Raw genomic sequence first — 14,553 nt, forward strand, 5'->3', positions numbered from 1 at the left:
CCCACTTTTGGAAAAATATTGGAAAGACATTTTTGACACTATTTCTGTAGTTTTATGTATTGATTTACGACCTCATCCTATTACTGCAATTTTTGGGCTACCAATGTTAGATTATAATAATAATAATAATGGATGGGATTTATATAGCGCCTTTCTAATACTCAAGGCGCTTTACATCGCATTATTCATTCACTCCTCAGTCACACTCGGTGGTGGTAAGCTACTTCTGTAGCCACAGCTGCCCTGGGGCAGACTGACGGAAGCGTGGCTGCCAATCTGCGCCTACGGCCCCTCCGACCACCACCAATCACTCACCCACATTCACACACAGGCAAAGGTGGGTGAAGTGTCTTGCCCAAGGACACAACGACAGTATGCACTCCAAGCGGCATTCGATTATATTCATCTGTCCCGTTCTGCCCATCAGCTGATTGCTTTTACCACATTAATTGCCAGAAGATCTATTTTATTTAAATGGAAAGACTCTAATCCTCGACCACACTCTATTGGTACTCTGAAACAATATCATGTTTAAATTTAGAAAAAATCTGGAGTGACGTTGTTGAACCCTTGGTTAAATTTGATAGGACTTGGGGAAGATTTGTTCAACACTTTCATACGACATAAATTGTCCCCTCTCCAACCGTTATAATAATTATTTTACTTTTATACGGTGGAACGGACTTGACGACAAACAGGGACTTAAATTGTTGAAATTCTTTGCAGCCCAGATTCTGTTTTGTTTTTTTTTCTAGTTTAGGGAGTTTTGTTTTTCTTTTTTTTCTCTTTTTTTCTTTTTACCTTTTTGTTTTTATATATACAAGTTCTCTTTTAAACACTTAACTATATTTACATAGAGACCGGGGGGTCTATACTCAATGTGTATTTAGACACAGGTGTAACCCTGATCCCTATGTATCAATATCATTGTTATGTTTAGCATTATTCTTTTTGTTTTGTTTTTGTTTTTGAAAAAAACGAATAAAAAGATTTTAAAAGAAAAGATTTAGCTCTTAGGGTTAATGGAATCAAGGGATATGGGGAATACAAACAGACCCCTGGTGGAGCCGGCTTTATCCCAGTGTTCACCCCAAGGTCACCCGGGGTCAGGTGTTACAGGGGTCACTGCAACACGGGAGTTGTGAGACAATAATCACAGCACACACACGGCTTGTACACGGATACATTTATTCCTCTACGCGCCCAAAGCCCGACACATGGATGTCAGCCCAGTGACTAATGGGACAATCAGGGGCCCACAGGAGGGAGGGGGAGGGGGGATAGAGGGGGGGGGGGTGTATAGAGGGGTGGATAGAGGGGGATAGAGAGGGGGGGAGGGGGATATGTAGATGGAGGAGGGAGCGGGGATAGAGGGGGGAGGAGGGAGGGATAGAGGGGGGAGGGGTGGATAGAGGGGGAGGGGTCGATAGAGGGGGGAGGAGCATAGAGGGGGTGGGGAGGGGGGAGTGAGGGACTGGCAGCCACAGAGAGGGGTGAGGGAGAGGGGAACAGGACTGAGGGTAGGGGGCAATCAGAGGGGGAGCAGCTCTGGCCGTTGATGCCCTCTGGGATGGGTCTCCTCACATTGCCGGGTGTCACAGGGTCAGGGGGGTGTATTGAGAGGGGGAGTCTTCACGGGGCTCAGTGCCCCCGGGGGTGGGGGTCCACAGGCCCCGTCCGTCCTCACCGCCCGCCGTTCCTGGGGGGGGGAGAGACTTCAGTAAAGTAACAGCCCCCCCATCCTGTGGATAAACTCCCCGCACCCCCTACCCTCCCCAGCTCCTCCCCTCCCCAAGCACCCCCTCTCTCACTCCTGCCACTCCCCCCACACCCCCAACACTGGGGACACACCCCCTCCCCCCACACCCCACCTCTCCCCTCCCCCCACACCCCCTACACTGGGGACACACACCCTCCCCCCACACCCCACCCCTCCCCTCTCTCGCCCCATCCACCCACACCCCCACCCCTCCCCTCCCCCCACACCCCCTACACTGGGGACACACCCCCTCCCCGAGTGCCCTGGGGGTCAGGTGAGTGTGGGGCCGGGGTCACGGGGACCCCCCTCACCTGGCGCGGTGACCTCTGTGCAGGGGTCGTTGTCCAGACCCTCCAGCTGGTTGTTGTTGTCACTCACGGGGAAGTCAGCGGTCCGGTCCCACCACCCTGCGGACGGCACGGACCAGTCAGTGGCCGGAGAGGGTCAGTGAGCAATGAGGATGAGGGGTCAGTGGGCAGTGGAGGGTCAGTGGGCAGTGGGGGACGGTGGGTAGTGGGCGGCAGTGGGCAGAGAGGGTGAGGGGTCAGTGGGCAGTGGGCAGTGGGCAGTGGGCAGTGGGCAGCAGTGGGCAGAGAGGGTGAGTGGTCAGAGAGGGTGAGTGGTCAGTGGGCAGTGGGGGGCAGTGGGCAGAGAGGGGCAGTGGGCAGAGAGGGTGAGGGGTCAGTGGGCAATGGGGGGCAGTTGCCGGAGAGGGTGAGGGGTCGAGGCTGCACCTCAGTGGGTGCATGGTAGGTCACGGAGCCCGGAACACGGACACCACGGAGCAGGGGTGAGAGGTGAGAGGTTACCGTGGTCACCGGACTCGTGCTCGGCGACTCCTGCTCGCTCCTCGGCAACGGCGTTCCCCTGGAAACACGGACACGCGGTTACTGCCGTGAACCCTCCACCACAAACCCCCCAATACACCCCCCGCCACAAACCCCTCCCACCGACATCCCCCCATCCTCAACTCCCCCTGCCCAGATCCCCCCCTGCCCCGACTCCCCCCCTGCCCCGACTCCCCCCCTCACCGCGACTCCCCCCCGACACCCACACTCCCTTACCCTTTACCGCCCCCTCCATCCTCACCCCCCCCCCCCCCGTACCTCAGAGTCTCTGTGCTCGGTGCCCACAGCTGGCATCTCCTGCACTGGCGGGGTCTGTGGGGGCAACGGCAGGGTTGGTACACCCCCTCAATCACACCCCCCCTCGCTATCTCCCCCCATCCTTCCATCTCTCACCACTCTATACCCCCCCCCCCCTCCCCTTACCACCCTGTCATCCCAGCCCATACCAAACCTGGACCACAACCCTTCCCCACACCCCCCCCGTCCCCAACCCCTCTCCCCCGCTCCTCCCCATCTCCCCTCCCCTCCCCCCCGCCCCTCTCCCACCTCTCCCCGCACGTCCCTGCGTTTGTCTGGGCTGTGGAGGTGGGCGTGCGTGGGTCGGCTGCAGTTTCACGTGGGTCAAGGCCGGGGGGGGGGGGGAACGGACGGGGGGGTTGTGGTCAGGGTGAGTCTGGGAAAGGGGAGGGGATGATTCCTGAAGCCCCAGTGAACCCGCAGTGTGATGAGGTGCGGGGGGGGGGGGGGGGGGGGGGGGGGGGGGGGGAGTTGTGCGCTGGTCAGTGACGACTCAGACCCGAGCAGCAAGTCCCTGTAATTGTACAAGAACGCTGCCTGGCTACTGGATCTGAGGTCAGGGATGTGAGACGGCAACGTTTAAAGAAGACTAGACTAAGTGGGACCCGTTGAGTCCATGTCACACGGGAGGCCTGGTCCCCCAACGCAACCCGTTCCCCCAACGCAATATTCCACCACTCACCCATAGCCCCCAACTGTGCAGGGGTGGCTCATTTCCCCTTATTCACCCTCCCTCATGTTAAACATAAAAATAAAAGGCAATTGCACTTGCTGGGGCTGACAGGACTCAGTGTCCTGGGACAGCAACATTGTAGTAGGCAGGGATACAATCCCATTGTGACGTCAAAGCTGTAACTGCCAGTGCAGATGGAAGAAATATTTCTCAAAATGGGATTTTGTAAAGTTAAAAATGTCAACAACTTGTAAAATATAACATTAATCTGAACGAAGCTTGATAAAAACACAAGATAATTGTGAGTAAGGTGCTGCTCCCATTGTGATGTAATTGTGGGCTGGAACTGCTCACGGGCAGGTAATGTAAATGATATCCCATTGTGATGTCATAGGTGTAACTGCCACTGCTGATTCTTTCTCAAACTGGATTTTGTAAAGTTAAAAATGTGAATAACTTGTAAAATATCAATCTGAACAAAACTTGATAAAAACACACCACAATCCAAGTGAGTAAGGTGGTCCAAAAATTGTAGAGCTATCGTGTACAGTTTTGGCATTGTTCAGGCCATGATAGTTCAGGCCTGATGGTTTGCATCCCAGGGTACTTAAGGAAGTGGCTCTAGAAATCGTGGATGCATTGGTGATAATTTTCCAATGTTCTATAGATTCAGGATCAGTTCCTGTGGATTGGAGGGTAGCTAATGTTATCCCACTTTTTAAGAAAGGCGGGAGAGAGAAAACAGGGAATTATAGACCAGTTAACCTGACATCGGCTATCTCATAAAAGATGAGATAGCCGAACATTTGGATAGCAGTGACAGGATTGGGCCGAGTCAGTATGGATTTACAAAGGGGAAATCATGCTTGACTAATCTTCTGGAATTTTTTGAAGATGTAACTAGGAAAATGGAGAAGGGAGCGTAAACTTTGTCACTTCTGGCTCCGCCTTAGATTCTTCTCCTTCCAGTATCATGAAATGTTATGCTTTAAGAAGTTAACCCTTTACATTCCACATGATTTTTACAAACAATATGGATAAAGTTCCTTTCATGGAATGTGAATGGTCTGAACCATCCCATTAAGATGAAACATTTAAAAAAAAGTTCTTTGTAGACTAAATGCTCAGATTATCTTTGTTCAGGAAACTCATGTAAGGCAAGGACAGCAGTTTCATTCATATTCACAGGCTAAGGTGAAAGGAGTCTCTATTTTTATTGACTCCTCAATTCCGTTTGTTCATTATGAAACAATTTCTGATCCATATGGTAGATTTTTGGTGATTACTGGTGTTCTTCATAACCAAGATGTTGTTATGGTGAATGTTTACGCACCTAATATTGATCACCCTGAGTTTTTTAAACAGTTAATCGCATCCTTTCCTAATTTAAATGAACACTTTTTAATAATGGGTGGAGATTTTAACTGCTGTTTGAACCCCTCGATGGACAGATCTGCATCTGATCATGTGCTTCCAAATAAATCCGCTAGTTTTATCAATTCTTTTTAACTTGCAGGGCCGGCCTTAGGAGGTGCGGGGCCCAATTGGGAAAAATTTTCGTAGAAATATAAATAAATAATTATAAATGAGTCACGTGTCGTGAGTAACATGACAATTCGGGGAAGAGTTCCTTTCACAGCGTGTGGGTGGTCTAGCCAGGGGTAAAGTTGCGAGGAGGGAAGGAGCGATGAGTTGGGGTTCGGGTTCATGTCTGTAACACTCACTCACTGCTGCCGCGGCACTCCGGGCGCCACCGCATTGTGGCCGGGGAGGGAAGCAGCTCGCGTGGCTACGAGCGGCCTCCATCACCGGACAGCGGAACCGACTGCCATCTCAGCGCCTTCAAGGGATCAATTGAGGTTACTCGCCTTGACATATGGAGTAAGCTCCATCGCCCGCTTGCCTGTTATCCATCGCCCGCTGACCCGTTCTTGAGCTGGATGATCCCCGGCCGACCCCCTCCATCTCAACCCTCCTACCCTCCCCGCAACTTTACCCCTGGACAGGCTACCCACACGCTGTGAAAGGAACCCCCCCCCCCCCATCCCCCCAGCAGAGCTGTCCTTTTTCAGCCGCTTCCCACTTTACAGCTGCTTCCCATCAACTGCTAGCAATAAGGGATAGACTTGGCTATATCTCAGTACAGCAACATCATTCTTGATGTTGCTGCACTGAGGGATAACAAAGTCTATCCTTCTTGGCTAACAACCTAACCTTCGGTCTCCAAGATGCAGGTACATTTTCTAGCAATGTTACAAAATTTTGAGATTTTAAAAATCAAGTCTGCAATTTTATCTAACTCTGAAATTGAAGATAGACAAAAGCTTGAGTAGCTCAGCAGGACAGGCAGCGCAGCGACTCTGGAGAGAAGACCCTTCCTCAGACTGAACTGAACTCTCGTCGGTGGGAGTATTTGTGATTGTCTGAAGAAGGGTCTCGACCAGAACCGCAACCCTCTCCCCAGAGCCCCTGCCCGTCCCGCTGAGCCACCACAGACAGGGAGTTGAAGGTAGACACAGGGGGGTCCACCTTCAACTTCAGAGCCAAACAAAGAACACAGAGTGCTGGAGGAACTCAGCGGGCAAGGCAGCACCCGCGGAGTGAACGTATCACTTATCAGTAGCCGCTACGGGCCAGAACACTCTCCCTCCCCCCCCCCCCCCAACAGAAAGGAACCGCAACTGCAGCCATCACCACAAAACGTCTAAGAAGGAACTGTAGATGCTGGAAAATCGAAGGTAGACAAAAATGCTGGAGAAACTCAGCGGGTGTGAAGCCCTGTCCCACTGTGTGAGTTCACCCAAGAGCTCTCCCGAGTTTTCTCTGAGAAAAAGTGTTTCCTCATCTCCGTTCTAAATGACTTACCCCTTATTCTTAAACTATGGCCCTTGGTTCTGGACTTCGCCAACATCGGGAACATGTTTCCTGCCTCTAGCGTGTCCAAGCCCTTAATAAATCTTATATGTTTCAATGAGATACCCTCTCATCCTCCTAAACTTCAAAGTGTACAAGCCCAGCTGCTCCATTCTTTCAGCATATGACAGTCCCGCCATCCCAGGAATTAACCTTGTAAACCTACACTACACTCCCTCAATAACAAGAATGTCTCTCCTCAAATTAGGGGACCAAAACTGCACACAATACTCTAGGTGCGGTCTCACTAGAACTCTGTACAACTGCAGAAGGACCTCTTTGCTCCTATATTCGATTCCTCTTGTTATAAAGGCCAACATGCCATTTCTTTGCGCTAACGGCAGGTACTCGGGAAACGTGGTAACTCGTGAAGATTTTTCAACATGTTGAAAAATGTCCACATGTAAAATATACTCAGGATGTAAAAATTTGATACTTTTAACGTAGTCATACCGTAGTAGCTCGTGAGTTTACCGTAGTAGGACCTGGTGTCCTATATCACTATTGTATGTTCATGATGGAAATAAGAATACTCTGTATATTCATTACCTTTGAATTGTAGTTTAATGTAATTCTCCCATAATTTCTGAGTTCCATCTCACAATATATATCAGACATACAGAATGTTGCAAGGTAATATCTTGCCCAGACTCAGTTGTATCTTTCTATCTCAATAAATATCACAAAATATGCCACATTCAGCCACATTATGACAAAATATAGAATGCATTTGTTATCAGTAATCCCATCCCAGAAACAACAGTACTTAAAGAACATTTGTTTTACTAATTTACGAGCATGTACCATAGGTTGATCCATATCCCACAAAATGTTGTTATAATTGCATAAAATGTATTATTGTCTAAGAAATTTGGTGTGGAATGATAATCCATCTCAGTACTCATTTAGGCAAGTCCCAAGCTATAGATACTTTTCCCCCACCCCCAATCCCCCTCGCCCGATCTTCATTGAACCTACCATTTGACTAATCTTTTACTCAGCAGCTGTAACGTTTCCTTCCTATCAAAATCTCTGTGTAGCATCTCTGTCCCTATCTTCCATTTCCCACTTTGAAATAAAATACAACAAAATACGACAGAAATTTCGCAGCAGGATCGCTTTATAAATGCAAATATATGGTATTTTATCCTAGCACCCCCCCCCCCCCCCCCCCCTTACCACCACACATGAAACGTAACTTGAAGCGTTTACATTTGGAGAAGTTCGATATGGACCAGTAATGAAAATTAATAGCTATGAATCGATTAACAGCGAGCTACGAGTTTAGATTGAAACACCTGTCAGAGGGCTAAGAAACAATCCTGAGTTGACGGCGTATTGTTTTAAGTGAGCATTTTGCAGCGACCTCACCTTATATTCTGGTTAAATATTCTTTCCACGGAAATCTCCTATTTCACTTTGAAATTATATTCATTTATAACCGTTTGTAACATCAGTAACCACTTTACTGATTGGGCCCAATTTGGAAAAATCGGTCCAATCGGCCTAGGGCCGGCCCTGTTAACTTGACTCTGGAATGTTAGAAGCCTGGAGATTCTTACACCCAAATGACAAAGAATTTTATTTTTTCTCTCATGTATATCATAGCTACTCTAGGATTGACTACTTTATGATAGATTCTCGGCTAGTTTCATCGGTCACTGCGTGTGAGTATGATGCAATTGCTATTTCTGATCATGCACCATTGAAACTATCAATTAAACTACCTGATTCCAAGTTTAGTGCTAAAGAATGGCGATTTAATGCTACTCTGCTTCAAGATCTAAATTTTGTTAATTTTATTAAAGATCAGATTGCTTTTTTCTTCTTAACAAATTCTACTGAAGAAATATCCAATGGTGTAGTCTGGGTTGCTTTTAATGCATATATTCGTGGACAAATTATTTCATACTCCGCGGGATAAAAAAACCAAACTCAAAATGAAATACATATGTTGGCTGATGAGATTAAAGAAATTGATAACAAATATTCAAAAGCTCCTAGTCTAGAACTCTGTAAGAATAGAGTTGAACTTCAATTAAGACATGATTTGTTATTAGTATCACCGATTGAGAATCAGTTACTTAAAACCAAAAGTCAATTTTATATACATGGTGATAAATCTGGCAAATTACTCGCCAATCAGTTGAAAGCTGTGTCAGCCAAACGTCAGATTATTAAAGTGTGTAAACGGGATGGTACATTGACTGTAGACCATGATGAAATTAATCAATCCTTTCAGGAATTTTATACCTCCCTATACCAATCAGAATTTCCTACTGATTCCAATATAATGCATGAGTTTTTAAAGAAACTGAACTTGCCAAATTTACCACATAATGAATCTCTGTTGTTAGATGAACCCATTACCGCAAAATGTTTGTGAACATCAGACAGGTTTTATTAAAAATCGTTACTCATACTTTAACGTTAGGAGATCAATGAATATCGTATATACAGTGTCAAATAAACTTCAGAATGTGTCATTTCACTTGATGCTGAGAAAGCGTTTGATAGAGTAGTTTGGGAATACTTATTCAATACACTTGAAAAATTTAAGATTGGTCCAAAATGTATTTATTGGATCAAGCTGATATATCATATACCTCAGGCTTCTGTACTTAGCAATAATCAGAGATCCCCTTTTTTCAGGCTCTTTTGTGGTACTAGACAGGGCTGTCCTTTAAGTCCTTTACTGTTCCTAATCTGAGGAAAGACATTCTTGTCATAGAGGGAGTACAGAGAAGGTTCACCAGACTGATTCCTGGGATGTCAGGACTTTCATATGAAGAAAGACTGGATAGACTCGGTTTGTACTCGCTAGAATTTAGAAGATTGAGAGGGGATCTTATAGAAACTTACAAAATTCTTAAGGGGTTGGACAGGCTAGATGCAGGAAGATTGTTCCCGATGTTGGGGAAGTCCAGAACAAAGGGTCACAGTTTAAGGATAAGAGGGAAATCTTTTAGGACCGAGATGAGGAAAACATTTTTCACACAGAGCGTGGTGAATCTCTGGAATTCTCTGCCACAGAAGGTAGTTGAGGCCAGTTCGTTGGCTATATTTAAGAGGGAGTTAGATGTGGCCCTTGTGGCTAAAGGGATCAGGGGGTATGGAGAGAAGGCAGGTACAGGATACTGAGTTGGATGATCAGCCATGATCATATTGAATGGCGGTGCAGGCTCGAAGGGCCGAATGGCCTACTCCTGCACCTAGTTTCTATGTTTCTATTTTTCTATGTTATCGTTTTGGAACCTTTGGCCACCGCTATTAGGGAATCCCCTAATATTTCTGGTATTGTCCGTGGGAATAAGACACATAAGCTATCTCTTTATGCAGATGATGTGTTATTATTCATCTCTAACCCTGAGAAATCTATAGTAGATCTACTTAATCAATTTAGTAGTTTTTCTGGTTATAAACTAAATCTTAATAAGAGTGAGCTTTTTCCATTAACCAATCTAATTTCAAATTATGGACAGTTTCCATTTAGATTGACTACCGAATGTTTTACTTATTTAGGCATTAAGATCACCAAGAAACACTTGGATTTATTTAAAGCCAATTTTATGCCTTTAATTGACCATATCAAACACCAGTGTATTATTGGTCACCAATGTCCTTATCTTTAATAGGCCGAATCAATGCTATTAAAATGTTTATCTTACCTAAATTTTTATATTTATTTCAGATGATTTTTATTGCTAAATCTTTCTTTGATATTATTGACACAATTTCCTTATATATATGGCAGAGTAAAAATCCCAGACTAAGTAAAAAATACTTACAGAAATAAAAAAAAAGACGGTGGTTTGGCACTGCCGAACCTTAGATTCTACTATTGGGCAGTTAATGCTTGCTATCTAACGTTTTGGACAAAAGATTTAGAAGATACCGAATGCCCAGGATGGATAAGTCTTGAACATGATTCTATGCAAGGGCTATCATTGGCTTCTATTCTAGGGGCCTCGTTACCTTTTACAATTACGAGATTGAATAAATATACGTTTAACCCAATAATAAGACATACATTCCGAATATGGTTTCAATTTCATAAGTTTTTTGGATTGAATGATTTTATCTTACCGAATCCTATCATATCTAATTTTTTTCTTCCAACCTTCTAGTACTGATCAAGTCTTTCTGTTAATGGAAGAGGAAGGGATTAGCAGCTTTTCGTGATTTGTTTTTGGATGGTTGTTTTATGTCCTTTGAAAAACTCTCCAATAAATATAATCTACCTAACTCACATTTCTTTAGATATTTACATATTAGACATTTTTTGAAGGCTACTCTACCCCTTTTTTCCGTTACCACATCAAACCGAAATCTTGGGGAAAAAAATTACATTTGAACCCTTATCAGAAAGGTAAGATATTTACAAATTAGACATTTTTTTAGGGCTAGTCTACCTTTTTTATTCCACTACCACATCAAACCAGTATCTTGGAATTTTTTTTACATTTGAACCCTTATCAGAAAGGCTTAATAATGACTTTTATGAGTTGCTTTTGAAATTTAAAAAAGATACATTTGATAAAATTAATAATGACTGGGAAAGAGAACTTCAAATTTCTTTATCTATAGAGAAATGGGAGAGGATTCTTCAATTAGTTAATACTTCCTCAATGTGTGCAAGACACGCTTTGATACAATTCAAGGTGGTTCACAGAGCTCATATGTCAAAAGATAAGTTAGCTTGTTTTTATGGTCATATAAATCCTACCTGTGACAGATGTAATTCTGAAGAGGCCTCATTGACTCATATGTTTTGGTCCTGCCCACTTTTGGAAAAATATTGGAAAGACATTTTTGACACTATTTCTGTAGTTTTATGTATTGATTTACGACCTCATCCTATTACTGCAATTTTTGGGCTACCAATGTTAGATTATAATAATAATAATAATGGCTGGGATTTATATAGCGCCTTTCTAATACTCAAGGCGCTTTACATCGCATTATTCATTCACTCCTCAGTCACACTCGGTGGTGGTAAGCTACTTCTGTAGCCACAGCTGCCCTGGGGCAGACTGACGGAAGCGTGGCTGCCAATCTGCGCCTACGACCCCTCCGACCACCACCAACCACTCACACACATTCACATACATTCACACACAGGCAAAGGTGGGTGAAGTGTCTTGCCCAAGGACACAACGACAGTATGCACTCCAAGCGACATTCGATTATATTCATCTGTCCCGTTCTGCCCATCAGCTGATTGCTTTTACCACATTAATTGCCAGAAGATCTATTTTATTTAAATGGAAAGACTCTAATCCTCGACCACACTCCATTGGTACTCTGAAACAATATCATGTTTAAATTTTGAATAAATCAGGAGTGACGTTGTTGAACCCTTGGTTACATTTGATAGGACTTGGGGAAGATTTATTCAACATTTTCATACGACATAAATTGTCCCCTCTCCAACCGTTATAATAATTATTTTACTTTTATACGGTGGAACGGACTTGACGACAAACAGTGAATTAAATTGTTGAAATTCTTTGCAGCCCAGATTCTGTTTTGCTTTTTTTTTAGTTTAGGGAGTTTTGTTTTTTTGTTTTTTGTCTTTTTGTTTTTATATATATAAGTTCTCTTTTAAACACTTAACTATCTATATTACTAAAAGTCTGTTCTTGACCGGTTTTGGCGATCTGCGCTGCGATTTCCGAGAGAACGCCGCCACCTACGGCCGTCATTTTTAGCCACCTCGCTCAGAGCCCCCCTCCGCCGCATGTGTGCCGAGGATTTTTCCAGTCGATGAAAAATGACAGAGATATTAATGATTTTACAAAATTCCCCATTCTCTCTGCTGCCCCCGCTGGCGGCAAGGGGGAGGGACTATATAACCAGGAAGTGGTGTGCCTCATTCAGTCTCTTCAAGATGGAGGAAGGCAGAGGGTCACGTTTTTCTGAGCTGTGAATAACACTGAACACATGTCCACACTACTGTGAGTAAGTACCCTTAATGTGGTTTGAAAATGAAAATATTGTTAAAGTAAAAAAGCACTGCCTGCAAATGGTTGTTTGGGGGGTTTGGGTTGAAATAAAAAGGCACTCTCTCTCTCTCTCTCTCTCCCCTCTCTCCCCCTCACTCTCATCCTCTCTCTCTCCTCCCCTCCACCCCCACCTTTCCCCCCTCACCCACCCTCCCTCTTCTCCTCCTCTCCACCCCCCTCTCCCTCTTGCCCCTCTCTCTGTGTCTCTGTCTCTGTCTCTGCCCCTTCTCTCTCTGCCCTAACTCTCTACCCCCGCCCCCCCCGCCCCCTCTCTAGATGTGACTGCAAGTTGGGGGCTATGCGTCAGTAGATAGGGTGGTTATGGTGTAAAAGGAGCAAATTAATATTGTATAACCCTAGTGAGACCACACCTGGAGTATTGTGTACAGTTTTGGTCCCCAAATTTGAGGAAGGACATTCTTGCTATTGTGGGAGTGGGTATGTTACAATACTTACCTTCAGTGGCGCTGTAATTCTGCCACTGGCCGTGTGCGCGATTTTGGCGCGTTTGAGGGGGGGGGGGGGCGGGTTAAAATGCGTTTTTTTTCTGACTTGGTCCTGGGTTATATTTGTTGGAGTGCAAGATATTGCTAAAGAATCGTTCCGACGGCCGTTCTGTGTGTTTTTAAAAAATATTTGCCCGACAAGTTAATCGTTGGAGTGATTTTAAAATCAGCTTCTGAAGCCGTCAATGCCGACAACGGGGCCGGATTTTATGTAGGTGACAGGTAAAAGAAAGTAGTTTATTTTTATGTATAAAAGTGTTTCTTAAGATGCATTTAATTCACATTTTAAGTTGCGAAATGGTGATTTTCCCCCCTGAAGAACCGGCAGTTCTTTGCTGCCGATATGGGGACTAAAATCACCGCAACCGCAACATTCCAAATGGTCCCGTTCCAGAAAATCCCACAGGCAAGTTGATTTAAATGGCCATTGATTTACAGGTATTAAACATTAAATTCCTTCCATGGCCTATAAACCCATGACAATGAGATTTAAAAATTATGTTATATTCGGGATTCTTGTGTGAATGTTATTTGGACAGTTAGGTTATTTAAAAATGTTAATCTATTCTTAAGAAATGGATAGATGTTTAGATCTAGTAATTGAATTTTGTAATTAGCTACAATTGGGTAACTAACTAATTATATGCTTTAATTTCAAGTCATCTAAGTAAGATTGTTTCATATTTGTTTCAGAATGCTTCAATCTACAATAACTGAAAATTTCTTTCAGTTCCCTTAATTTTTAAGAAAGTTATGGGATTTTAAATGTTCTCGATCACAGCTTTTGTGTTAAGTCAATGAAAAAGCAATAGGGAACAAGATGCCAATTTCCGAGTATGACAATGGCCATAACTTTTTTAATACTGAAGATATGAAAGTGAATTAGGTGTCAAATTAAACTTCTTTTTATGCTTTATCTGATGGGATAAATTAAAGACTTGATTTTTAAAATCTCAAAATTTTGTAACATTGCTATACAGAGGGTGGTGGCGTGGGAATGTGCAGGGTTGTGCAGGAAGGAACTGCAGTTGCTGGTTTATACTGAAGATAGACACAAAATGTTGGAGTAACTCAGTGGGACAGTCTGAAGAAGGGTCTCGTCCTGAAACGCCACCTATCTACGTTCTCCAGAGATGCTGCCTGGCCCGCTGTAACTCCAGCACTTTGTGAAACATCTGTGGATATGGATCATGCGCAGACAGGAGATGAGCACGGACATGATGGGCCGAAGGGCCTGTTTGTGCAACTCACCTCCCGTTCGTTCCCTTCCTCCTCAGCCGAAGCCTCCGTCAGTCCCTCCTCGGGGCTCGCTGGTCCCTGCGGCAGCGACGAGCCGGACAAGGAGGACATGGTGTCCATGCTGAACTGTGAGGAGGCCATGGACATGGCAGACTGTGCCAGGCTGCTGCTGCCATCTGGGAGGGGGGAGAGAGCATGAGGGGGGAGAGTGGAGGGGGGAGAAGGAGCGTGGGGAGTAGAGGGAGAGGGAGCGTGAGGCGGAGGGGGTGCCGGGGAGGAGAGGCGAGCCGAGCGCTGGGCTGCGGTGACGGGG

General features: G+C 45.0%; 1 protein-coding gene across 1 annotated transcript; it reads right to left on the reverse strand.

Moving 5' to 3' along the window:
• Positions 1-1,407: 1,407 nt before the first annotated feature.
• On the reverse strand, positions 1,408-14,424 carry LOC116987786 (E3 ubiquitin ligase Rnf157-like). The gene is made up of 5 exons (XM_033043993.1): positions 14,253-14,424; positions 2,866-2,919; positions 2,569-2,626; positions 2,071-2,166; positions 1,408-1,699 (listed from the first exon to the last, which is right to left on the reverse strand). Exons 1-5 carry the CDS (start codon positions 14,385-14,387, stop codon positions 1,596-1,598), a joined length of 447 nt encoding a protein of 148 aa, XP_032899884.1. The 5' UTR covers positions 14,388-14,424; the 3' UTR covers positions 1,408-1,595.
• Positions 14,425-14,553: the final 129 nt, after the last annotated feature.

This window comes from Amblyraja radiata, chromosome 26 (assembly GCF_010909765.2).
Source record: "Amblyraja radiata isolate CabotCenter1 chromosome 26, sAmbRad1.1.pri, whole genome shotgun sequence".
NCBI classification, from domain to species: domain Eukaryota; kingdom Metazoa; phylum Chordata; class Chondrichthyes; order Rajiformes; family Rajidae; genus Amblyraja; species Amblyraja radiata.

Bases quoted from the DNA above. Each gene is read 5' to 3' on its own strand.
- LOC116987786 (XM_033043993.1), bottom strand. From the start codon at position 14,387: ATGTCCATGGCCTCCTCACAGTTCAGCATGGACACCATGTCCTCCTTG. The intron at 2,920-14,252 runs GTGAGTTGCACA...TTGCCCCCACAG, and splicing joins AGGAAGGGAACGAACGGGAG to ACCCCGCCAGTGCAGGAGAT. The intron at 2,167-2,568 runs GTAACCTCTCAC...TGCCGTCCGCAG, and splicing joins GCACGAGTCCGGTGACCACG to GGTGGTGGGACCGGACCGCT.